A 26,706-nucleotide genomic window follows, 5' to 3' on the forward strand; every position below is an offset into this window, starting at 1 on the left:
AAAAAAAAAAGTTCAAAAACGGTTGTATATAAAAACATCAGTCTCCCAGAAATGTCAAACTTGCTGTTTTTGGTTTGTGGCTCCCATAAATCATTGATATTTTTTGTATGTCCTACAACATCTGATTGTTCACAAAGTCATCATCATCATTTCAAACTCATTTTCAGTTATACACTATATTCCTAAAAGTATTTACTCACTCATCCAAATCATTGAATTCAGGTGTTCCAATCACTTCCATGGCCACAGGTGTATCAAACCAAACACCCGGGCATGCAGACTGCTTCTACAAACATTTGTGAAAGAATGAGTCGCTCTCAGGAGCTCAGTGAAGAACAGTATGTAGAGAGCTTCATGGAATGGGTTTCCTTGGCCGAGCAGCCATTCATGGTAAACACACTCCTAAATCTTGTGGAAAGCCTTTGCAGAAGAGTTGAAGCTGTAAAGGGTGGGCCAACATCATATTAAACCCTATGGATTAAGAATTGGATGTCACTCAAGTTCATATACGTGTGAAGGCAGACAAGCAAATACTTTTGGCAATATAGTGTATTTGGATTTACAAATGAATTAAATCTACATTTAAACTTAAATGGCAGGTTTACTTGGTTGATGGGTTTCTCTGTCTCTCATCACTGTCATACTTCAATACCATCCACAAACTCTCCCAGTGACGTGCTTCCTCCCCTGCACTTTCCTGTTTGTGGAAAGTGTATGGTTGCTGCCTTATGTCTGAAGCACTGAATCTTACACACACAGACAAAAATAGACGAAGACAATGGCTGAGAAAATCGAAGTATCTCCAGTGTCAGGACACAGAATCCGGCCACAGAGAGAGACGCCTGTCTCCAACTCTCAAAACCTCAGAGCACGACTCTCCTCCACAACAACAACAACAACCACAACAACAGGGAAAACAGCACCGCACAGTAGAGAGTCCTTTCCTGTGAGAGGGACTCAGCTTCCACTCAACCATTTGACTTTTGAATAATTATGGTTAAGTGAGGCTTGATTGTTTTTCCTCACACTAGTGGCACTGACAACAAGAGCCCAACATTAACACTTATAAAAGTGAACAAAGCCTCTACAGCTCCAGACACACAAAAAAGCCGAACAATAAACTCAAAGCAGTCCTGTGCTGTGACTCAGTCCATGTGGCAATTACAGCCCAAATGCTTTGCCCAAAACAAAGCCAACTGTGAGGGTGTTCAAAACCTTCATAAAATATGTGAGTCAACATCTCCAAAAATATGCTAAAGGAAGCAGAGGTGAATAAGCAATTTGCAACAAGTACTATGACAAGCCTTTAGAGCAGCGTGTGCAGATTTGATCTGATTGCCCTGCCTACTGGATGACACGAATTGTCTGTGCCTCACAGAACTGTTATGAATACAAAAGGAAAATGATTCTCTGTGGTTAAGGTTCCACTAAGTTTGGATCCAAAAATGTATGTCCTTGATAAAGGTGTGGAGAGCTTTATCATCATGTTTAGAATAAAGGTGCCAAAGTTAGAGAATGATTGTGGTCAGAAATGCTAACATTTACTTTAGGTTGGAAATGGTAAATGGAGAGTGATCTTTAGCCATGCACCCATCCATCAACCCCAACCTCCTCCATGTGCTGACTGTGACGCTCTGTAACAGGGATGGGCCAATGGAAACATGGTTACAGGTTACAATGAAATATACCCAAAAAATATATATCAACACTTAAATTAGCCCACCTCTTGCCAGAAATGCTCATTTTTGCTACCACAGGAGGGCACCAAAGTAAGTACAGTACACATGGTGGCGTTATGAGATGGAGTTTCGCCACATGTTTCTGGATCCTTGGAGATCCTATAGCAGAACCCAAATGCTGCTGCTATTCTTACATTTTGCTGTTTTAAGGTCAGACTGCAAATGCGCTTTAAACTGGTGTTTCACTTGAACGTTGTTAATAGATTTCTTTCGTGTCCTCCATAATTAGTAAAACTGCAAAATGTTCCGACAGAAACTTTCATACAAAAACACCCACACACGGCCTGCTGGCACCCACTGCTCTGGAGGGACCTGCAGAGCATCAAAAGTTTATGGGATTTGTAGTGTTTCTATGTGGCAGAGCGTGGCATAAACACAACATTGACAGCATTCTTAACGCGCTGGGCTGATCTCCTGTATATGGAGTTTGCGGTTTTGTGTGCATGTGTGTGTGTGTGTGTGTGTGTCTGTGTGTTGCTGAAGTGTATTCACAAACAAATTTGTATGCACCCTTATCAGATGTGTAAAACATGGCCAGAGGCATGCCGGGTAGAGATGTTTATGCTCCTGACAAGTCTGAACTGTTTTGTATACACAGACAGGCTTGAGTGTGTATGTGTGTGTGTGTGTGTGTGTGTGTGTGTGCGTGTGTGTGTGTGTGTGTGTGTGCGCGTGTGCGTGCATGTGTGCGAAAACCAGCTGAAAACCAGCATGTGTGCTTTCAGGTGTTTGTTATTGCTGAACATGTGTTTGTGTAATGGTTAGGCTATGTGAAGGAGTGTAAAATTTACTGTACATGTTAAATTACTGTATATGTTCACGCAAATGATAATTCTCTGACTGAGTCACTTGGTTTACTCTAAGAGTGCTCTGTTTACAGAAACAGCAGAGACAAGTAACCTAAGCAGAGACAAGTCCTGACACCAAACTGTCCCACCGTTACCATTTGTCCAACTGCGTGTCTCAAATTTACAGCTTTTCTCATTGCTAACACCACCTGATCCCCTGAGGGCCTAGCAGGGGAAATCACTGGTTTTCTAAGGAAGGGAGTCCCAGCTGATCTGCTTGAAAGCAGGGCGGTGCAGTGAAAGCACGCCGGGCCCGCAACTCAAGGACCAAACATTTCTTTGTTAATTGTTTGTCTTGGCAGCTGATTCAAACACTTAAGGAACTACTTTAGCAATATTTCCCTGCCAAGAACACCCATGAATTTCAAACTCAAAGCCTCTAATTTTTCATGAAAACGTTGCAGCCTCCAGAGTATTAGGTTTGTGGGTTTGAGTGAGGGCCCAAGGGGAGCCAGTTTTCTGCAGAGGAGTTTCATACTCGAGACAAGCCCACTTTGGTGCGATGGAAGAAGCTCAATGACGGATCTCACTCTCCATGTTTAATACTGACATGCCCCTTTTCAGTCTCCTCAGCAATCCAAACATCTGTCCGTGGCTCAAGGATCTTCAGCTAGACTGTCATCGTCCCTTTTTCTCTTCCTCTTTTCTCAGCAGTCACCCACATTAAATGGCATTTAATAAAGTCACAAGGCCACAGGCTCTGTAATTTCAGTCAGATCAAAGCTATTATTTATTCAATAATTAATTTCACTTTGTTTATGCAGCACTCGGCTGAGTTTATGTGTGCTAAATGTGCAGCAAAAACATAACTGATTTGCTTCATCCTCCTACACCTTCCTTTTTTTAAACCTCATCATGCTTTCCTCTTCTCTATCTGCCATCCACCCGTTCCTTTTCTAAACTTCCAATCAAAATATGAAATGACTAATTCTGAGCTGGATGGGCAGAACCAACTTTAACTAATGTAATTCTGTCCGCCTACCCTGCAGGACTAAAGGGGACGTAAGAGTACGCGAGTGTTACTGTAAGTTTCCACCCAAAGAAAGGGAAAGGGATCCTGCCTCAAATACAATATTAAAAAAACCCTCTATGTAGTCTCAGTACTCCACCACCATCATCAGTGGCCCAGTAGACAAAGCACTGTCCTCCTAAGCTACAGATTGTCAGTTTAGGTGTTTGGCAGCAGCCGTTTTTTTAATTTGAGTAAATCACTAAATTAACGTGACTTATGAGTAGTGGTGGCTTGTTTTAGTGGCTTTAAGTTTGCTATACAACACTGAAGGCAGCTGATTGCCCTTTATACATTAATACCAGAGTTGTACAGCTGCACATCTATGAGCGACAAATTCACATCAGCAAACAGACACACACACACACACACACACGTGCGCGCGCACACACACACGCACGCGCGCGCGCGCACACATGCACACAGTCAAAGCTGACCGAAGGACTCTGATGTGAAAATCCTCGATAATTAATAAACCCATTGCAACAAATGTTGCCGTGGTAACCAAGGCTGAGGCACGAAGAAGAACCCAAGGTGACCGACAGGGCTGATGGTCACCGTGGAAACCGTGGAGCTATGCAGACATACACTGAGGCTGAAGTTAAGCACTTTTAAGTTTTCTCAGCCGGCGAACTCACATGAAACACACACACACACACACACACACACACACACACACACAGACACACACAGAGAGACTGGCTGAGTGTCTGAACTCAATTCCTCTTTTATGAAACATTCAGGGACAGACCTTCAGCTGTACGACTGGTGGTTAGAATCTGTCGGATGTGATTTAGTTTTAGTTTGCATGTGATGTGTTTGCCTTTTGATGCTTTCATGTGTGTGTACTCACGGAGCTGGTCGAAGTGCGTCTGTAGGCCATCTGGTCCTGGAACTGAACACACCATTCGGGCCTTCTGGAAAGTGCTCCACTTATTGACTAAACTCCTCTGGCCTCCAATGTCGTTCTACATGAAAACAACAAAGAATTTAATTGCATCTACTTTAACTGCAGGAGTTTCCACCTTTTAGTTAATGATGCTCCAAATACCTGTTGACCTATTGGCCTATAAAGCTCGGCTGTCAAATGTTTTACTTGTAAAATATGTGATATATTGGAATGGAAACTAATTTGGCTGTAGGTCAACCATCACTGAGCTGAATTTTTAAAATTTTTAAATTTTTGAAAATTTGAAAAAAGTTTTAAAAAATTGAAAATCTGTCTGCAACATTTTGTAGACATTTGCCCAGTGAACTCATAGTTTCAGAAGTATTTGCCAATTAATAAGGAAGGAGTAGTGATTGATGTTAAACATTAATGTACAGTTTCCATGAAAATTTTTAAAATTCGTAAAAATTGTAAAAAGTTGAAAATTTGTCTCTTGCATTTTGTAGAACTGTGCCAATGAATACTTATGACAGGAGTCAGCTTATAAATAAGGGAGGAGTAGCCACTGAAGTTAAACATGAATGTATGGTTTATCTTTCAAAAAAAACACCTTGAAAATTTTTTTAAAGCAGACTGACGGACAGCTATGAACTCACACTAACAAAGCCATAAATGTGTATACTTGTCCACACAAGGAAGCCCACACTACAAACATTCTTAGTGTATCTCAGTGCAAAGGAAGACACAATGATTGTGACAAACATAAAAAGTCCCCTATACACTTCAAACAGCACATCCATTCAACATTGGTTACAACATTCAGTGATATACTGTCGCCTGCTCTAACACAGTGCTAACACACACACTGACCAAACAGCACGTACGTATTCTGTTGCGCAGGTAAACACATGTTTATGTAAACTACATGCAGACGTGTTCTGACGAGAGTGCCCAAATACACAAACTCAAACTACATATGTCAAACAAACACAACTCATACCTTGCACACGCGTGCCACTCTGGAGTAGAGCACCTTCCCCGCAGCACCTTCTGCCTCCTGAGCGCGCTCAGTGAAGAACACGTAGACCTTATCATCTTCTGGATTATCAGTTTCAGACAGCGGCGCTACCCGCACAAACTGGGCATCTGGAGAGAGGAAGTCACACACACACAGACACACACATACAGGCAAATTATAACAAATCAAATGTAACGTGGTCCGGCTATACTGATAACCACGTAACATGCAGCGTGTGGGGAATAGATAGAGCAAAGGGATGATCAAGGTGCAGTCGAGTTTACAAACAGCGTAGAGTCAGTATGTATCTGGCTGTTATCAGCAGCCGACGTCGAAACACAACGGCCTGATAAAACACCAAGCGGGTGTGCAGGAGAGGATTTTAGAGATGCTCCAAGATATTCAGTTTACTTCAGAAAATTCAGTTTACAAAGTGGGGAGCAAAGAAGTTGAAGATGGCTGCATACGTTTACATCAATTTAATGGGATGACATCTGACAAAGGGAAGTAGAGACAGCACAGAGACTGAACGCATTGTTTGCATCGAGGGCGACTGGTGATATTTTGCTGGTGGATAATTTTGACTGATTTTACTGTTTTTGTAACACCCGGTGACTGCATTATTGTAAGACGCACAACCTCAACGAATCTCTAATGTCAGACACAGTTGTGAGTTTTTCCACTCAAAGGGAGACTTTAAAAAGTTAGCACTGTTTCTCTGCACTTACCCTGCAGCCAGGTGGAGTCGTACTGCTCAGTGCGGATGACGTGACGTCTGCCAAGACTACGGAAGAACGCAGAGTCCCGGCTCATGAAGTCTGAGGTGATGCCGGCATATAGCTCTCCATCTACATAGAATAAACAATATTCTCACTGTGGTTCATCCAAAGATATTTAAGTCATGGCTCTCTTGTTTTAGACGTCCTCTAGAAATTATATGCAGCCACCACAGTTTGACAAGGAGTCAGTGACTTATTTTTAAGCATATTTTTACATCCAGTTTTCCTCTGATAAAATATCCAATTATAACTAATTATAATTATACACACTGAGATGATTCATTTCCACCTACGGGTTGTATTTTTCTCCAAATAAATGCATTATAGTATATTCATTGTTTATTAAAGTTGAGGTTTAAAAAAAATCGTCAACTTACCAACTACAGCAGAAGCTGTTTTCTGGAATGGATCGTAGGGACATTTTCCCTTTCCGCACTCTGTCTGGCTGTAGGAGAGAATCTGATGCTCTGACTGTCAAAGAAATCAGACACAGAAGTCACTCACACAGACAGGAGACAGTCTTAATTTAGATCTAAATGTGGACATAATTCATTTATCCACAACAAATAATGCAGGTTCAACCGCCCCGCCGCAGATGCACACAGTGAGCACCTAATTGAGGTTAAGCGGGGTAAAGTGGAGGGATTTTAAAATGTGTGAAGCATAGCGTTAAACCAGTCAGTACCACCGGCTCCTCTAAGACCCATGTCTCAACCTCTGCTCTGATCTCACATGGTCTTTCATGGGATTAACTGTTCTCTGAGACAGACACACACACACACACACACACACACACACACACACACACACACACACACACACACACACACACAGACTAAGTGGGATGAGTGAGAAAATTCAGAACCAGTAACCTATTTCTGGTCAAACGATAACCCACATGTGTCATTATGATGAAATTACACAGTGACAGCAGCAGGCAGGTTTGACCTCTACAGTTACATTAACTTTCCACTGCTTTTGACATAAAAATGCCAAATAATGTAACCAGGGTAATCAGGTAGCCCACACAGTGAAGCACGAGTGACGAAAGTTAAATTGACATATCACAGGGTGAACCCTGCTGGATGTGTGGGCATAGGGGCAGACACCACATGATATCTCAGCTGCTCGTAGGCCTGCATGTAGGGGCTGGAACTTGGCCTCTGAACACACACACACACACACACGTCAGTGGGTGGCAGGAAAATGAAGACCTCCGAAGAATAATTCTAACAATTTCTATATTTCTATTTTTTTATGCAGACCTGAAGAAATGAGTGGAGAAACACAACAAATGCAGATGCTCCCACAGGTGGTACAATTAAACAGTTAACACCTAATCGAAGTGTTGGCTTCTGTCACAAGAATTGCTCAACCGACTGTTGTTTCAGTAGGAAAAGAGAATAAAGCGGCATTTGCATTTAAATGTGGGAACAGCATCTAAACAGTCTGGAAATTACATTCAACAGCACACATGATAACTGTGATGGTTCTACATTAGTAAAGGAAAAACAGAAGAGCTTCTTCACATGGCTGAGAACAGTTCAGAAACAAAGAGAGGGATTTTATCGGGTTTTAATGGCCTGATTTATTTTCACCAGACCAGAAACCTGCCTTTCTTTTAACCACAACTCTACAGCTTTATTGATTTTTAGGAGTGGCATAATTAAGTCTGGCAAAGTGGCAAAAGAAAAAAACAATTTGCATGTCTATACAAATTGTGTACATGTATACATTAGCTCTATAGCACATGTGAGTGTGTCTGAAGTGTTACCTGGTGGAAGATGCTGGTGGGTATGAAAGCACAGCGAGGGTTGAAGGCCCCGGTGCCACACACATACAGGTGAGTCTGGTTAAAAGGCTGCAGAACGCGCAGGAAGTTTGCACACTCCAGCTGGACAGAGAGAAACAGGGAGCACAGAGTGAGGAAGAACAGGTGATGCACATTATTTCTGGACTACTGTTTAACTGCATGGATAAAGGTGCGGCTGTTTCCTATTATTTGTTTGAATTTTTAACAAGAACATGACCTGCAGGTCACTCATTAGGTTCTGCTGGAAAAAAAAAAACTGGCTATTAAACTATGGCCCTAATGCCAAATGCTCAGAGAGATGGCTCTCATATTATGCTTACTATGGACCCAAAATCAGAGAAGTAGTCTTAAGATTTTGGATGTGACTGATTGTTCAGTAAACACCACCACACGTCTGCCAGGTTTGTACTTCACTCACTTGAATCTTGATATCCTTGCCTGCATGAGAGCTGTCTTGTTTGTTTAGAGCTCTCAATCAGATACATCCAGCTTTATTTCTGCCCTCGATTGTGATCTGTCCTCCTACTGTATTGCTTTATTGCTTCAGAGGTCTTTAGACAGTTCTTGTATGGCAGTATCACAAGGCAGCAGGCAGTGAAGAAAGGATGGAAGAAGCTGATATGGTTTGACCGGTAAGTCACTGATTCATATCTGCATAGAAACGTGTCTGAATTCCTTCCCTGTGTCACTTAATTCAGGGTAGCGCAGTTGCTCTGCAGTCTCAGTGTGTTTGCATGTGTATCTGCGTGTGTGCTTTTAATCACCTCTGGATCCTTCCCAGCCATGAGACACTCTTGGACACGGTCCGGACTGGCTGGCCAATACAGCTACAGAAAGAAACACGAGAGGAACAAAAATAAGAGGGAGGAAGAGATTTTTTTTTTAAAAAAAGGGTTTTATTGCTCACTCTTCATTTCCGATAAAAGGCTTTGGGGGATTGGCAGGTGCTTTACGAGGCAGCGTGGCAGTGATAGTCAGCAGAACATGACTAATCTAGATGAAAAAGATTTTCATACCTCGCAGTTCCAAACAGATAGATCAGCTTTAGGGAGGAGAAAATAAAAACCAACTGGCAGCATCGCCGACGTCTGATAATGGGCCAAACTGCCAGAGTACATGAATTCAAGTGTGACTAATTAATGTACAATTCTGACTATACCTACGCACACTGTAAATGTGCACTGCAGTGCAGCTCTTATCATAGCTTTAAATTAAACTATGATAGAATATCTTTGTTGAGTTGCTGCATCCCTGTATTTAGTCTGTAAAACCCCAAACATCATGTTTTTATTTGATTTGCGTAATTACAGCATGTTGATATAATGTCGTCTTGCTTCAGCAGAACAACTGAAGCAACCACTGTAAACTCTGGCTCCACAGTTTCCTCTCTCTTGTGGTCAGACTTAGTTTCTTCTTTAACCAGCAGTTTCTATTGGACATGACAGGCTCTGAGACAGGGGATCAAACTTTTAACAACTAAGTGCCAATTTAGGAATCAAATATATGACTGAGGGCCGCATAGAAACAAACACATCAGTGCTAGTCCTAGTGCTGTGACTTTTTCTGGTGGAGCGCAGCAGCATCAGCAAAGTCTTTATGAAGTCACATTAATTTAATTTAGTATCAGTTTACATTTTTCACCTGGTTGTCTGCACGCCATCAACTGGGCCCACCCCACAAACCGCTGGGTTAGTATTTGCAGCGTGTCTGTTCAGAGGATGGTGGTTCATGCGGGTAGTAGTGGCTGTGGTCTGCTATGATGGCTGAATCAGAAAAGGTGGGAGTGAAGAGAAATGCTCTCACAGTCTCATCCTTTGCTGTTATATCATATGACATGAGCTGCAGATGAATGAAATGCACAGTTTCTTTTCTTGCTTCTCACGGGCTTTATGGTGGCCCTCAAAATGCATTTTGAGAACTCCGACTCAAAGTTAAATATATGGCATTTACCTCACCATGTATGTGGGCTCTTTGACAAGGCCTTCAAGAAGAAAATAAATGACATTGTTCCAAAATTTTTTCCAGAGCGCGTAATGCATAAATGAGGCAGATGCGTGCATTATTGTGAAATTCTGAAAAAGATTAGAGTCCGAGTATAACCAAGGGCTACATGCTGATCTCTCTCTCTCTCTGTTCGAATCACTGCAGCTTAATAAAATCCACAGGTTCCTCCAGTCTTTGGCTTTCGGTCTTTTTATGTTTGGTTGTGTGAGTTTTTTTTTTTTTTAAACAGATGAGTTCATCCTGGGTTCAGGTAAGATAATCACCCACAAAAAGACACATTTGTAACGTGAAAGCAGATGATTTCATCGTTTAACGAACAGCGTAATGGAACTGAAGCAATCAAAGCTGTGTTTGTCTTGCATTTGTTGGCTTCGTCACATTAAACCACACTGTTTGTTTCAGTGTAAGCTTAATCAGTGTATAATAAAAACTCTATAATGGAGGACTGCTTTTATGTAAAGCCATTAGGGAAGGAAATAACTGAGGCTGGGATGGTCTGCAATGGGGAGAGAGAGAGAGATTGAGAAAGAGGTGCGACTTAGTGTCAAATGGCTTCTACATGACTAATCTAAATATTTCCCTGAGTCAGTCATTCCCCTGGAGGGCAGGAGGGTGAGACAGAGATGCAATCGATACGATAAGTGAACGTCTGCACTCATCACTAAATAAGTCCCACACAAACTGCTAAGTGCTCTGAAGTAAACTCAAGACCTTAACTTTGTATTGCATTAAGAAAACTGAAAAAAAAACAAGACTCTTCAGTAATGAAAAAAAAAGCTGGGCATCAGTTGTAGTTTCTCTTTCTGTTTTTGTCTTTTAGGGGTGAATGAAGATGCGAAGAAGCGACACCAACTTGTAGAAAATGATTAATGACAAATGGTGGTGGTTTCAGGAAACAATTTCTGGATGTACACTAATTGTTCCACGATGCAGTCATTCCCGCAGAGGCCGGTGCGGAGCTGAGACCATCAGATTAGATTAGAGACCACAATCCCCGTTATCTCCAAATACCACACACTGACAGGAACATGGACCACCGCTAAGGGAGTCTCAACAGGTAAAGGCTGCGGTTTAAGGGATTTTACCCCTCGCTGAAAAACATGCTGGTTGTCAGTTTATACAAAATAGAGGAGAGAGTGTGGGCTTTTCTGTAAAGAGGGGAAATGCTTTAATAAAAATAAACAAGGCACAAAAAAAAAGCTCGTAAAAATGTCACGTTCCTGTCCTTTTGGAGTAAATTTCGGAGCTGAGTAGGAAGAAAGAAAATGGAAAACATAGAAAGAGAGAACAAACAATACTATATGCACAACAAAAAGCCACAAACAAACACTCAAACCCCTGGTGACCCTTTGTGTTACAGTGGCTGCCAGCTGTTGACTCACACAGAAAGAATGCCCTGAGGTTTTTCTGTTTTTTGTTTTTTATTTGCCCTGGTCCAAGAAAAATGTGATTTAAATATTATAATAAATTATAAGAGAATCTGCCTGTGTTTTCTATATCAGACAGAGAGACTGCATGTATACTGGGTATAAGTACGGGTAAAGTTGGGGGGGGGGGGGGGGGGGGGGGATAATCTAAATAAAACAGGATCCAGATTGTCTCAAGCAGCATTGATAAGAAGCTCTGAGAAAATAAACAGAAATGTAGAGAACATGGCACTGAGTGATTTTAACACCACAAGGGAAAAAACTGCACACAGGCTGGAAAGGTATAAACGCACTATAAATACTGCATGTACAAATATGCAACTTTACAGCCCGCACTGAGCTGAGTTACGACCTGACTGTGACTATCTATCCTTATGCTGGCTGACTGCCTGACTGAGAGGGTGGCTGGCCAGTGTGACTGATGGCTGTCTGTTGGTTTCACCGGCTGTTTGTCTGCTTGTCTAACTGTTTGGCCCTCTGACAGTTTGCATGCACATCTGACTGATGAGGGTATTGATTTGATCCGGCTGGGCAGGGTTAAGAAAGCCAGCACTCTTCATGTCCTTGCTGTGACCCTGAACTCAACCTGACTGGCTGGCGAGCCATTAACGTGTCTGTCTGGCTGTCTCAATATCGTGCTAAAGCTGCAGAATGAAACTGGATACTGTAACAAAACTTCAACAGCTAACAGCCATCACAAAGTAGCTCTGTGTCTTGCAGCAAATCTCGGATTGCTCTGAATATTACTGTTGCACTTGCACATTCCTGTGCATCACTATGTGTTGGGCAGAAACTTCATATCACTCAGCTTCACTTCAAGGGCTGTTTGATGAAAAAGCACCAGTGTAAGAAATCTAGAAGTAAATGCTCTGCCTGTGCAGGCTTTGCAGAGGTCACTGTGTTTCCTGGTGATCAAAAGATGTGGTGTGCAGCTAACCAGGTGCAGTCTGAACCATTATATATACACATACACACACACACATATATACGGTATATGTATGTTGAGCTAAGAACCACAAAACAGGAAAAGAGGAATAAAAGCTGTGCTTTTGTGTAGCTAGACGAAGGAATTCAAAAAAGATAAGAGATTAGAGGGGATATTATAAGGGTGTGGCTTTCCTCTTAAACCATCAGCAAATAGCCCTATTAAGTCTCTGACACATCAGCTATCTCAATCTGCTGTCATCTGACAGTGTGTTTCTGTGTGTATTTTGTATCACGTCTGTTGAATGTAGCTTTCCTTAAATGGTATGCGAATGTGCACACGCGTCCTGCAGTCCTAACCTTGCGTGGGTTTTGCGTGATGTCATCTAGACTGGTGGATAGAAGGTTATCTTTCATGGCCACATAAAGACGTCTCCTGTCTTCATCGGGCAGCAGGGAGTGCAGGTCTCCCGCAATTAAGGGCAGCGTGAGCAGCCGGCCATTCTGGATCAGCTCTGAGAAGAGAAAAGAAGGGGAAAAAAACACAAAATAAGGGGCTCCATTCTTATCAGTTTTTGAAAATAAGCAAAGTAACCTGTACCAAAAATTGGCACTAAACTGAAAAAATGGGTTGTTTTCTATGAAAATGACTTATTGTATTCATTAGATGTTGAATGTACATTATGCTACACAAGTCCAACTAATGGAAAACTTTTGATCATTTAGGAAAAAAAAAAACACTATTAAGATATTGGTTAATGTTTTATATTTTAGCTAGATTGTAAATCATTACAGCAAAACTTGGGAACAATAAAAGGAATAAAGAAGTTTCTTCAGTGGCAAAGCAAACACACCAACAGCTTCAATGCAATTAATGCATAGACTTGAGTGAGATAGACTCATTTGACAGCAGTGCTTTAACCATGAAGCCAAGAGTAGTAATCCATTAGTTTAGCATAAATAGTTGAAGCAGGGGGTAACAGCGACCTCGTCAGTCACAAAGGCTTAAACACCAGTAAATTAGCGAGTGGTTGCTGGAGGCTGCTGGCAGACGCCAGGATGCTACACCAAAATCTTCCGTGTGACTGCTTTGGTTGCTAGCAGATTGAAGCAGTTGCTTACATGGAAGATGTGATTTGCCTTTAACACACTCACCATTAACTTTCCAAGCTGTAGTGAAATTTGAAAACCTGTGATACAAACTGGAAATGGAGACCATTTCCCTTTAAAGTATGAGGTGTACCGCTGCGAACACATGGCAAGTAGTTTGCAAGTGTTTGCAGACAAGAGTGCGTCTTCCGTGCAAAACATAAAATGGTAAAGTGCTAGCTGCTAGCTGAGTGGGGCTTTAGCAATAGATTTCACAGCAGCTACCAGCAACCTCAAGCAGCCACTTATAACCGGTCGGGGAATTTGCATTTTCCCCTCACGAACGGTGGTTGTCATATGGTCACCGATCCATCTCAAGGCCTGTGTGACTGGGGCCTAATCATTTCCTAAGCAAACAAAATAGACCTTTCAGCACTTTGACACGCAGCCTCTCAGAGGGTTTTTCCTTTCACAGTTTGGTTAGACTCAGCATCAGAATCAACAATAAATACAGGTTTTCAAAGTAACAAATTACGAGCCTTATTAAAGCCAACAATGACGCAAGCAGATCATCAGTCAGATCATCTTTGAGATAAACTGACATATTGTACAAAAACACAAACAATCCCACACCTGCAGCACCTATCACAAACGCAATTGTCAGTTGTTTGTCTTGCTGCCTCATTTTTCTTATCGGGCCGGACACTCTGTTCAAACAAAGAACACTGTAATGTATCTTTTGTGAATAAACAAACACAGACAAACAGTACCTGAACATCTCTAGACAGACTGGATGATAACAAGAGAATTTGAAACCAAAGATAATGAGAGCACAGATTGCATTTTTTAAAAAATGATTACACCATTGCACCATGTAAACTATGAGAACTATGGTGCGCGAGATCGTCCGATATCCGAGCAAGGACAGAAATTGCACGTCCGTCTGTCTTGTGTTAACTTTCATATTTTAACTGCCGGTTGCCAAGTCTCCTTCTGTGGATTGGACTTGGCAGCCAGTCTCAAAGCTAAAGCATAAACATATAGGCTTTACAGCATCACCAGGCATGGCTTCGCACATTGGCAGCTCTAAATAGCAGTGAGAAGTAGAAAGAGCTCATAAAACCTGTTTGAACTTAAAAACCCCGGAAATTGGGCCCACAGTGATGGTGCACTGCATACTCTTGTTTATCAATCTGGCTCTTCGGCGATGCTTTAAACCAAACTGACAAGATACACAAGAGCAGATATTCCAGTGTTTAAACCCAACCCAAAGATGGACTGGAATATTTGAGAAATATTACAGTTTTATCATGCATGGGTTTGGATCTTTAAGCTGTAAGCATATATGTGGTGCAGCTGGTAAACCACAGCATTTATTTTTCTTCAAGCAGTTAAATCTGAGCTAACATGGAGCACTGAAACATTATGCACAACAGCTGTACTTCCATCCAAAGAAGGAGTTTGGCGGGGGAGTAAAAAAAAGAGTCTCTGTGGTGGAAAAAAATCTTCTTAAAAAGTTGCTAGATCCTGGGGAAAATTACCTGGTGGAAGCAAGGTTAACATAATTTGGTTAATGCTTCTTATTGTGGCAAGAGTGTGAGTATGTATTCATAGTTTTGTTACTGAAACCAGTAGTGTACAGAGGCAATGCAAAGGTGTAATAGAAAGCTAACTAACCTGTTTTTCTGTTTGTACAGACATGGTCTCAATCAAATTTCAATGTAATCTAATAAAGTTAAAACCTATTCAACATTTTCTCAGTTTTGCCAATTTGTACCAATCTCGAGTTTGATTCAGACAGCATGGAAAGAGATCAGCAAACACCGTTCTGTAGAACTAATAAAGGAGAAAGAGGACATAAAAAAAAGGGCCTGACAGAAACTGTCCCTGAAACTGCCATACTGCATAAAAGAAATTCAAAGATAGATAAAAAATGGTAAGCAGCAAACTGGCACCAAAGCATACTTGTTTGTTCGGGTAACACTAAGAGTATTTAAAATTTAGCAATACCAACAGTGAGCTGCTGAAAGGTTCTCTTTTAAGACAGGCTTCATGCTCTTTGTTCAGACCAGAAAAAAAAAAATCCTGCAATACAAACAGCTGAACAAGACTCTCAGTTTGCACCAGAACTCGTGCTACTTGCATTAAAAAGAAAACTTTGCATGAGGCTGCATTTTGAACAGAAAGATTCCTCTATAGGTATTTTGGGCAGCTTCCAGAGCACCCACAGGCAGGCAAACTGGAGGGATTACATATTTAGCCTCATCTGGAAACGCCTCTGCAATTCCCAGGAGAGGTTAAAAGATGTGGCTGGGTGATGCCTATGCTATTCACCCAAGCCTACGTCTACTGGGCGTCACAATGCTAATACTGAGGGAAACACCTATTTACTGTGTAATACCCTAAACATGGGATAAATCAAATTGTTTGCAAAAAAAAAAATGATAGCTTACTGTTGAGCCACCTGAAATCACAGAAGGGGAAATTCCCTAAGCCTTAGAATTAAAGGAAACATTCTGCAGGCCCAACTGTAAAGGGGTGGCTCTGTTAAGGTGTCTTAAATGCTAACATTCACGCCATCCAGCTGTTACTCATTCTAAACACATCAGCTCCCATAGATGTGGTTTTTCTCACTTTGTTAGCTAAAGCTGCTGTAGTCATACACGTGTTCTGCAGCCTGAAATTCCAGTTCAGCCATTTTTTGGATGCATTTTTAACTGGTAACAGACAGCAAGCAAAGAGTGTACAAGTCTATCATGCTCAAGTAATTTTACAGGAACTTGAATCAGATCTATTTGGGCCCTGTCCAAATTCATCAAAATGGCTAACACAGCGGGATGACAGGTTCCCACAACTGTGTCCAATTAAGAAGTTTCCTGCTGTGAGCCCATGCGACTTTTTTCCCAGTTGGCGTGTACAGTCAACTGTTGACTTTTTTGACATAATAGAACAAGCAAACATTTGTTCCTTTTGAAAGGGCGACTATTAATGACGTTGATCAGATTGCACAAATTTGACCTGCACCGTTACCGTGCCAGGAAAAAGTCTAAGCCGTCCAAAAAAGCAAATTTACAGTTTGCCAAAGACCAGGTCTGCTGGAAGACTTTGTTCTGGACAGATGAATCAAAGATAGGGTTATCTGGCCACAGTAACAATGGACATTTTTAAGACAAGCATCATACACCAATTGTGAAGTGTGGTGGTGGGGAAATATTTTGGGGTTGTTTCACTGCCACTGAGACTTGGCAGCTTGCAGTCATTCATTCAACTATGATAGGAGAGGATCATGTGAGGCCATCTGTCCAAAAGTTTAAGCTCAATCAGAAGTGGGCCTTTCAACAGAATAGGTGCACACGCAAATTGACTGCAAAGGTTTATGTAATGGCCTGGTCCAAGCCCAGATTTAAATCATACTGACATATTATGGGAGGCCTTGAAATCAAAAACCTACATGCAACTGAAGGAATTTTGCATGGGAAAATGATCAAAAAAAATTGTGCAATATGACGTCAGAGACAGGAGGAGAGTTATGCAAAATGCCTACAAGAAGAAAAAGGAAAATGCTACCCTAGCAACGAGAATACTCCAGAAGTTGTTGATATGTTTGAATAAATTGCTATAAAAGTCTTGTTTCCAAATATTTCAAAAAGTCCATCTGGATTTTGGATAAAGAAAAGAAGTTGCTATTGCATTAAAAGGTATTTGTTGTATCGTTGGTCTCTGTGCTACCGTCTGAGAGCTGCGTTGCTCCAAGTGCAGTGAAAGCCTGAAATAAATGTGAGGGGGTAAAACAGCAAAGGTGAATGAAGTCGAAGAAAGGAAGATTGGCGAAGTGGAAGAGGGGGGAGGCGGGAGAAGAACGACAGCGGGGAGGGAAGATGAGAAAAATGACACGGCAAAGTGACAGCAAGATGAAACCGGTCTGATGGGTGGAGACAGTTTGGAGATGAAAATGGGAAAAATGTCAAAACACAACATGATGACAGACAGATGGGGGGGGGGGGGGAGGCAAAAGGACAGGAACAGAAATCCTGATCTGAGAAATTAACAAATATTGATGGGTAATGATGAGGGTGAGCAGGAAGAAGAGGATGAAGAGGAACAAGAAAAGACAGGTGGGTATCGGGCATGAAAGGTCGATGAGGGCAGCCTGAGGAGCGTGCCTGCAAAAACAATATTGCAGTGACACGGTGGGGCAAATGATGGGCATACGGGTTGATTGAGGAGGAAGTGGAATCGTGGGAGAAAGCAGGCTGAGGGGGAAGAGTAGCCGAAAGCGTGACAGGAAATCGTGCAATAAAAAAGTGAAAAATGATGGATAAATAAGTAGACAGAAGGGGGAAATAAGATGGGTGAGAAAGGCAGATGAAAAAAGAGCCAAAAGGCGAGATGAGAGACAGCAACACTGCTACGATGACAAGATGAAAAATGGTGATTGGATGGAAGACAGGTGGGGGAAAGAGAAGGGAAGACAGTGACTGTGGGAGAAAAGAGGAGAAAAAAATGGCGAGGAGGAGGAAAAGTACAGACGCGTGGCAAAAAAAGGCAGAGGAAACGGGATGAGGAAAAAGAGAAGGAGGAGGCGAGAGGAGAAATGAAAGAAAAATGCTGGAGACAGAAATTAGAGCAACCGCAGCATGCTGACAGTCAGGCGAAAACACAAGAGATGGATGGGCAGAAAGGAAATTAGTGTAGAAAAAACGAAGAAGACATGACTCAATGGAAATGTGAAGATAATGCGAAACAGAGAACGAGGTGCAGCGGGAGAGGAATGGCCTTGCACACGAAAGGTAGATAGCAGAAACTTGAGCTCAGTGTGAAATCTCACTGGGTACTTTGTTAATATTCAGCAAAGAGAGGTCAGAGAGGTAAATTGTTTTGCTGCACGCTGATCTGAGCTTCATTAATCCCGGAGAGAGCATCAGCGGCGCGAAGAATGCAGCACAATCGGGACTTTTAGTTTGTCGTGCTCAAACTTTTTGATGTAGTTGGCCTCGGGTGCAAACGATTTGCGTGGAAAGTCCTTATAAAGCCTTGATCAAGCTGACTGCCTCCACACCCATCACCTGCATCTTAACAGTGGATTTTAACAGTGAAATCCTGTGATGGCTGGGGGAAAAAAAAAATCTGTTGTAATCAGTGCTAATGAACACATGCCCTTTTTTCCCGCTCCATTCATCGCTGACATGCTGTTTCCGTTCACTGTTAATCAGTAAATGAATATTAAGCAATGCACTGCCATCGGTTTCAGTTGACTTGAATTCTTCGGCTGCCTTTTTTGTCCTCTAATACAACTGAGTAGCACTACCCAAAAACAGCAGGCAACATTCATCAAAACACCGTAAAGATGCACACGCTCTGTGGCGGTTTCAAATGGTTTATGTTTGAACGCGGTAACCATGCTGGCATTCATTTTTTGATGCATGCTCAATAATGCAGGTACGGAAAGTTGATTCTGTTCATTTGGACGCTGCGTCTAGATGAACAGAATCAACTTTCTGGGGTTGGCACTTATTAATTTTCAGCTCATGGTCTCTGTTCTTTAAAAAAAGCTACTTTCGGCCACTCCTTTATTCACGAGGGGTCACCGCAGCGGGTAGCTCTGCATGTTTGATTTGGTAGATTTTTTATGCTGGATGCCCTTCCTGACAGAGCCCCAAAGGGATTTGTGCCTCCAACACTGCTGAATTTCAATAATAATAATAATAATAATTTGCTATTTTTGTCAAACCCTGGTGGATTTCACGCCTTGCTCTGACTATTCAAGCATCCGGCACTTTCTCTGAATTACAGCGTGTATGCCACAAGAGCAGCATGACCTTGTTTAATTCGATATGAAGGGAAGGGGGGAAAAAAAAGTAGCTTAATTGAATGTGAAACCACCTCTGCAGTGAAAATACCGGCACCGTCCAGCGTCTGTTGCCGTCACGAGACGCTATTGGGTAAGAGGCTGAAGTACGGCTCACATACTCAGTTTGGAGTTCATTAACTCAGCATTATATCGAGGAGGATGATGCTCAGATGTTCAAGAAGGGAACTGGGAGTGGATGTGCCAACACACACAAACACACACACACACACACACACACACACACACACACACACACACACACACACACACACACACACACAGATCCAGCTATATATGTTTGCAAAGACGGAAAGTGGGTGCAATCGGTGAGTCAGCAGCACATGTTTAATACTGAAGCAAATTTAGATTTTGCATCCACACAAACACATACCAACCCATTCTCTCCATTTGGTTACAACTCTGTCTTTATCCTGCACACCCAAACACGCACACACACACAAACACACCCACCCAGGAAAATTTTGCACCAGTCAGACGTCTACCATCTTGAACTCACCACGATGAATGGCTCTTATTCAATATGGAGGAAAAAAAAACACATTCTTTTCTCCACCGTACACGCGCATACACACGCACACACACACACACACACTTGACTCAGTTGTGAAACACCAGCTGCACCCACCCCACCCTTACTCATGGGACAGTTGCCTTAGTAACAGCAACCAGGCCGACATAATTTTCAAAGGGGGGGTTGAAGGGTATCTCTTGGCCTTACTGCCTAAACCTCCACCCCCTACCACCCATGTCTCTAATACACACACACACACAGATGAATAATCTGGCCCACACCTCTCATCAACACTTTGGCTAAAACACACAGAGCAGTCTGGAGTGATGGAAAGTTGTTCCAAGACATCGAGCCATTTAGGTAATGGGAGGGCACACAAACACAGACATGCTTTCATGTATACCACTCACCACACACATTTACAGATATTTCATAACAGAACAAGCATCACCCCCCCACACACACACAAAATTTGTCTGCCCCTGACAACATTCAGAAGGATGTTTACACACCCACCAAGACTAAACTCTTTGGCCATTATCAGCAAACCACGGTGATGGAAAGTCAACCAATTTCACCTCGCACCCCATAAAACTCCTGAATGGAGGCGTTTGAGAAGTCACAGCGCAAGAGAAAGCAAAAGTTTCATCTGTGGCAGGTTGTGAAGAGTTTATCGACCAAGAGGCAATACGCACTTCGAGACTGCAGCCTTTTTTAGAAGCTCTGAATTACAATTGATTTATTTTCATTTTTAAAAGTGATTCTCTGCTCCCTTCAAATCAAACTGAAAGCTCGAAGAGCAATCTGATGCCAAAATAGCGAGTTGTCACGTGGCACATAAAGCAAAGAAGATGAGAAAAACATGAGATGGAACTTTACACACTGAGAAAACAGTTTTCAGAATTTATCATTTTATTCTCAAAATAGCCTTTAGTTTAAGTTCAAGTGAGTTTCACAAAGGTCACATAAAACCTCCATCACATTAACAGGCTGTCCCACTCTTTAGGCATTTTTGTAATGAATTTTCATAATCAAACACTGAGTTTCAGTCTTACAGTTCTACTGTGTTCTACTATTCTTCCACCAAGTGTAGCAAAACATTTAGCTCAGAAAGACTCTCTTTATAATTGCCTGTTAGTTTTTATCATCACAGAAGTCTGATGGATTGTAGTGAGTACGGCACTATAGAGGGAGTGGTGTGCATGAAAAACAAAATCACATAATAAAAATGCCCAAACACTGCATATACCTGCATAATATTATCAAAAGCTGTCCCGCTCATTCAAGACTAGTCTTGAAGAGATAAGAGAAAGTAGAGAAAATGAAAGCGGTAAATCTAATATTAAAAATAAAGAACCCACTTCTTCTGATCCATTAAAGCACCACAATCTGCTCATTATCCACACACTTGCAAGTGTCCGTGCAAGCTCTTGCAGAGTTCAACCACTCTTATCAGCATCAAGTTGACAGGAAGGTCAATGAGGGTCGTGACCTCCGATCGGAGCCAATTGGCCTCTGACTCCCGGGACTTGGAATCAAAGACGGAAAAGGTTAAGATGTAAAAGAACAGACATGCTAAGACATAATCCTACAGGTCCATGCAGACGCATGCGCGCGCACACACACACACACACACACACACACACACACACACACACACACACACACACACACACACACAGATAATGTCTCTGCGTGAATGGTTCTTTTATATTAGTGCAACAGCCTGCCTGCCCTTATTTGGCTCCATGAGTGTTATTATTTATGTACTATTCATTTTGTGGGTCTCTGTGTGTGTTTCTATGTGTGAGTGGCTGGATATTTTTATCCATGGTGAACATTAGATTAAAGGCTGCTGGTCATGGGAGCTCTGATGGACCTTGATATGATTAGAGCAAATGTGTGGCGTGTGATCCGGCTAAGAACATTCCTGCATTGTCTATCATTCATTCACGCACGCACACACACACACACACACACACATACACACGTACACACAACATTGCATCTTATGATCAAATGAACAGGAGGGGAAAAATATGGTGCAAACAGTGCGGCGAGCATTTTGTGCTGATCAAGCTGTTTTCAAATCTAGTTTCACTTGATGGTGTTTGTTTTGGTATTCCGGGAGACCGGTAAGCAGCGTAGACCTGCTGGACGCTACTTTTCCACATAAAAGCTGTAGTTTAAGATGGATAAAGGAAAAAATATGAAGTTATCCTCTCTGTTTTGGAACCCTTGACACAGCGAACTATGCGTAATTTTAAATTAATCATACGCTCTATGTGCATTATGTCATTTGCTACACGATTCACAGACGACATTCATATGACACTAAAATTAAAGAGTCAGAAATGAGTTCTAATTTACTTTCCATAAATAGCTCAACTATAGATGTCAGGACTACACTATAGGGACTAATTCAGACACAGTGCAGTGACTGGTCTGCAGCCTACAGCAGCAATAACCTGCTGCTTACAGTGAAGACTGAAAAATCACTGACGAGACATATGAGTGTAAGATTTCTCACTTAAAATAAACTCACGATGCCCACAAACATATAGTTTTAAATCATATCATACTAAGTTTTAAGGAATGAAGGCAACATTTTTACAGAAGCTGAGCTCCTGGTTACTGGTATAATAATGTCTGTACCAGTTATAGCCTATACCTGCCAGGCTGGACAATGAAATGGCAGCACCTTGCACTGTGTGCATCAACTGCAGCAGAACATCCCTCCATCCCGTCCTCTGTCAGCACTGTAGAGCTAATTTTCTTGTGCAGAGAGTATTTGTCTTGGCATCTGTCTTTTGGAAGTAAGTTTCATAACAAATTTAGAAGACAGTCAGAAATGTTGCTTGTTATACGAGACGAAATAAAAAGCATAACTTCAAAAACGAACAGATAAGTGGCCTGTGGAGATTTCTGTGGGGGTCTGTGCGTCCACTTTGGCGTTCCACCCGAACAGCCAGATCTGGGGCAGGAAAAAGAAGTTAACTGAAACACGGCTGAGTACCAAACAACTACAGTTCCCCAAATAGCCTCTTAAGGTTGGCTCCAAATGCAAGCCAATCCCCACAGGCCCCCACATACCCAGCTTTAGAGCTTAAATAAATTAGTGGAATTTACAGGCAAAAAAACAAATAACAATTTGGTCTCTATAGCTAATATTTCCATTCCTGACAGCTTTAAAACAGTAATTTTTTCCATTTACTCATTTATTTAAATTGTATTAAGACCTAAGTTATGCATAATAGGGTGCAGTCACTTTGACCACACGTGGAAGGAAGCATTGGTGGGTTTCTTCTGGAGCTTTTTAAATGCAATTATCTGACAAATAATACGTGATACAGCCTGTCCAAGAAGGCTCCTTGTTTGTCGAGTCAGATTTTTCACTTTTGTGGTCTGTCACTTAGCACTAATTACCATGTTTATGTGTTACACCAGTACATTTATGGGTGTAGCTTGCTAACCAAATTTGCCAGTGCTAGATTATAACTTAGCACTCTAATCTAAATGTTGGTCACTCCCGGCTCCAAAAAGACTAAGACAGCAACAGTCCCAGTGCAATGTGTAGCTACTTCCATTTTTTTCCCCCATATCCTCTGCAGTTCCACCTTTATGACTTATTTTCTGTCATGTTTGAGATTTCTTCTCATGGATGTGACTCTTTGCTCTGAGCTCAGGTGAACTATCAAGGTGAGGCTGGGAGCCAAAGTGCAGGGATATCAAAATAAAAAGGAAAGGAGCAGATGATGAGACTGAGAAGAATCCATTTGGTATATGGTACGGTGAGTGCAGGTCACAGCTGAGACGAAGACGTGGTCCTCTAGACTGCTGGACAGGTGGGATGTGCACAGATTTTTTTAGCTAGCAGGCAGTTTTAAGGATGGAAACTTTCCCTGTTGAAAGTGGAACTTGTGAGTTATTTCAAGAATAACAGAACAGCCCTGTAACTCTTTCAGAAGTTGGTACCCACACATTGAAAAGTGAGTGGCTTATGAGAAAAAATTGAAAGAAAAGATGATGAAACAATCAAGTTGCTATTTCAATTGTTTTCTCACTCCTGGGAGTCCAGCTTTATTTTCCTGGTGTCTTATTGTAAGTTCTTCCACATCCAGACACTCCACTTGTAGCTGCATGCACACACTAATATAATAATAATAATTGGATAGATTAATGGCACTTATCATTAATCTATCCAATTATTATCTCACAGCCTAAAGCATGTCCATTTGAGTCTGTTTGTAAGCTGCACAGAGTGTGTAGTTTTGTTGCTCTGTATGTGCGACTGTCTTTGTCCGTCTGTTCGTCTCCCCGCTGAGCCCCGGGGAACTTCAGCTGTCTGGTGCAGCGTTCCCAGGGGGAGGACTTTGTTGGCTGCGCCACCAGAGGGGGGTAGTCTTGGCGGAGGCGAGGAAACCGGGGCACATTTCCTGTGGAAATGGGGTTATCACTTCACCAATTACTGGTGCAATTACAGTGGGAGGCCTGCAGAAGCCTGGGAACAAAGCCCATAGGCACACAGATGGGCACTCATGTGTGTACGAGGACTTTTGTGCGTGTGCACACAAAATCATTTCTAGCTCGCAATAAAATCTAATTGACTCCTTGTTTTTCTCTTTTATGCCAAGTTCTCGCTGCTTTACGTCTTTCATAGAGTCCCCTGACTGTGTTAGAGAAGGCCATCGCGGTGCTTTAAACTCCTGCTGCGTGTCAGCATCCACAATGAGCAGTAATGATGAATGAAATGCTGCCGTCCTATGTGAGGCATCCCAGATGCAGAATTAATCGTCTGCAAAATAATATGCAGGATACAACATGAATACGGAATACCGAGCGCGCTAGTTGGACCAGACTGCACATATACCGGGCTGATACTCTGTACTTGGAGGCTGGCTCTGCCACTCATTCAATAATTAAACTTTTTATCTTTTTTTATTCCAATAAAAGAATCTTCTCCTTTGGGGGACATATTCCATCTTTTATCTTTTTCACTGTTCCAAGCAGACTCAACTCTTCTCACATCAAAACATACTGTATGAGCCCACACACAAACACACATGCATACCACAGCAGAAATTAAAGCCAAACACACAAGACACACTATATCTGGACTGTGTCACTAACAAACCAGACCCACGTGGACAGCTTGACCCTTGACCTTAGAGGGAACGATTATTCATCATCATCATCACCAGACTGCTCGTTTAGGTCGCTGTGCTGCACACACTGGAGCCCATGCGCTGTTTACTTTTACTCTGATTTGGTTTTTTGTTTTGTTTTTTAATTAAAGTGAAAGAAGGATCACTGAGAACTCATTGTTTTCATCTTTTACTTTATATTCACACAGTTACACAGTCTCGTGTGGGAGCTGCCCAGGGCAGAACAGTTTTCTTGGTTAAGTCATTTGCTAATGGCAACAAGAATAAATGTTTTCCATTGAGGAGTTATAGCTTGTCTTTTTTCTCACCCTGAGCTTCGCAATCTGAGATAAAAAGAACTGGTAAAAGACATTTAGGTCTGCAGTGCCAGGTTTGAGTGTTTGTTGAGTGTTGTGTCTGCATTTTACCAGTATATGTATCATTTCTCACATTGGATGGACGGAAACATAATGTCCCAGAGGTGTCCTAAAGTCAATTATATCAGTTCCTTCATCTTCCAGGAACTGTCTGCATACTCTTGCCACATGAGGCCGAGCATTGCTGTGCACCAGGAGGAACCCAGGACCCACTGCACCAGTGTAGGGTCTGACAGTGGGTCCAAGGATTTCATCCAGATAAATCATGGCAGTCAGGTTGCTGCTGCCTAGCCTGTAGAGGTCTCTGTGTCCCTCCAGGGATATGCCTCCACCGACCATCACTGACCCACCACCAAATGGCCATGCTGAACGATGTTACAAGCAGCATTAACGTTCTCCACGCTTCTCCAGACCGTTTCCCGTCTGTCACATGTGCTCAGGTGAACCTGCTTTTGTCTGTTTCTGATTATTTTGGTCAGAGGCAATTCACACCAAGTGACCTGCTGGAGGTCATTTTGTAGGGTTCTGGGAGTGCTCGTCTGTTCAGGAGCAGATACCAATCGGCTGATGGTTTTAAAGACCTTCTATGGTTCTGTCCTGGGTAAACTGCCTGTCTCCTGGAATCTCCTCCATCCTCTTGAGACTGTGCTGGGAGATACAGCAAACCACTGATGTGCCATCCTGGAGGAGTTGGACTAACTGTGCAACCTCTGTAGGGTCCAGGTATACCCTCATGTACCAGTACTGACACTGACCTAGCCCAATGCAAACTTTAAAAAGAACAGTTGTATGCCAATATTTGTAATCCATAATAGCGAAAAAGTATGAATGTAAGTTTTTTGGAACAATGCTGCAAACTCTGACCGTTCTTTTTTCCTCCTGGATCCAAATTATAAAGGTTTGGCCGTAGCACTTTAGATTCAGTTGAGTCAGTATGTCATCTGTCTGTTATTCTGTGAGTCGACTCTTGAAGTTCATGACTCTGCAGTTGACTCCTCCAAAGAGAAACAATTGCCCTTAGTGGTCTGGACTGGTGACAAAGTGTTTAAAAAAATCACTACGTGTTGCTGCATAGACTGCGACGCAAGCAATTATATGATGAATTTGCTTGCAGAAAAAATCATCATCCACACTGACCTGTGAATGTGAAAAATGGCTAAGTGTTTAGGTTAGGTTTTGGCTCAGCCTTAAAGCATGTTAGACACGCAGTGTGCTTCATGGATATTTTTAAAATGAGCAAGCCATGAAATGAAAACAAGTAGC

The 26,706-nt window shown here is 42.1% G+C and overlaps 1 protein-coding gene across 4 annotated transcripts in view; it reads right to left on the minus strand.

Moving 5' to 3' along the window:
- The window catches only part of sema3h (sema domain, immunoglobulin domain (Ig), short basic domain, secreted, (semaphorin) 3H), a 50,289-nt gene that overhangs the window by 14,946 nt on the left and 8,637 nt on the right, over window positions 1-26,706 (minus strand). For all 4 annotated transcript variants that reach the window (XM_030734021.1, XM_030734018.1, XM_030734019.1 and 1 more), the window contains exons 2-8: window positions 12,811-12,965; window positions 8,860-8,922; window positions 8,057-8,176; window positions 6,660-6,753; window positions 6,232-6,351; window positions 5,486-5,631; window positions 4,450-4,564 (exon numbers count right to left, since the gene is read on the minus strand). In XM_030734021.1, coding sequence (XP_030589881.1) covers window positions 4,450-4,564; window positions 5,486-5,631; window positions 6,232-6,351; window positions 6,660-6,753; window positions 8,057-8,176; window positions 8,860-8,922; window positions 12,811-12,965 — 813 coding nt within the window. The remainder of the gene's footprint in view (window positions 1-4,449; window positions 4,565-5,485; window positions 5,632-6,231; window positions 6,352-6,659; window positions 6,754-8,056; window positions 8,177-8,859; window positions 8,923-12,810; window positions 12,966-26,706) is intronic.

This window comes from Archocentrus centrarchus, chromosome 7, assembly GCF_007364275.1.
Source record: "Archocentrus centrarchus isolate MPI-CPG fArcCen1 chromosome 7, fArcCen1, whole genome shotgun sequence".
NCBI classification, from domain to species: Eukaryota; Metazoa; Chordata; class Actinopteri; order Cichliformes; family Cichlidae; genus Archocentrus; species Archocentrus centrarchus.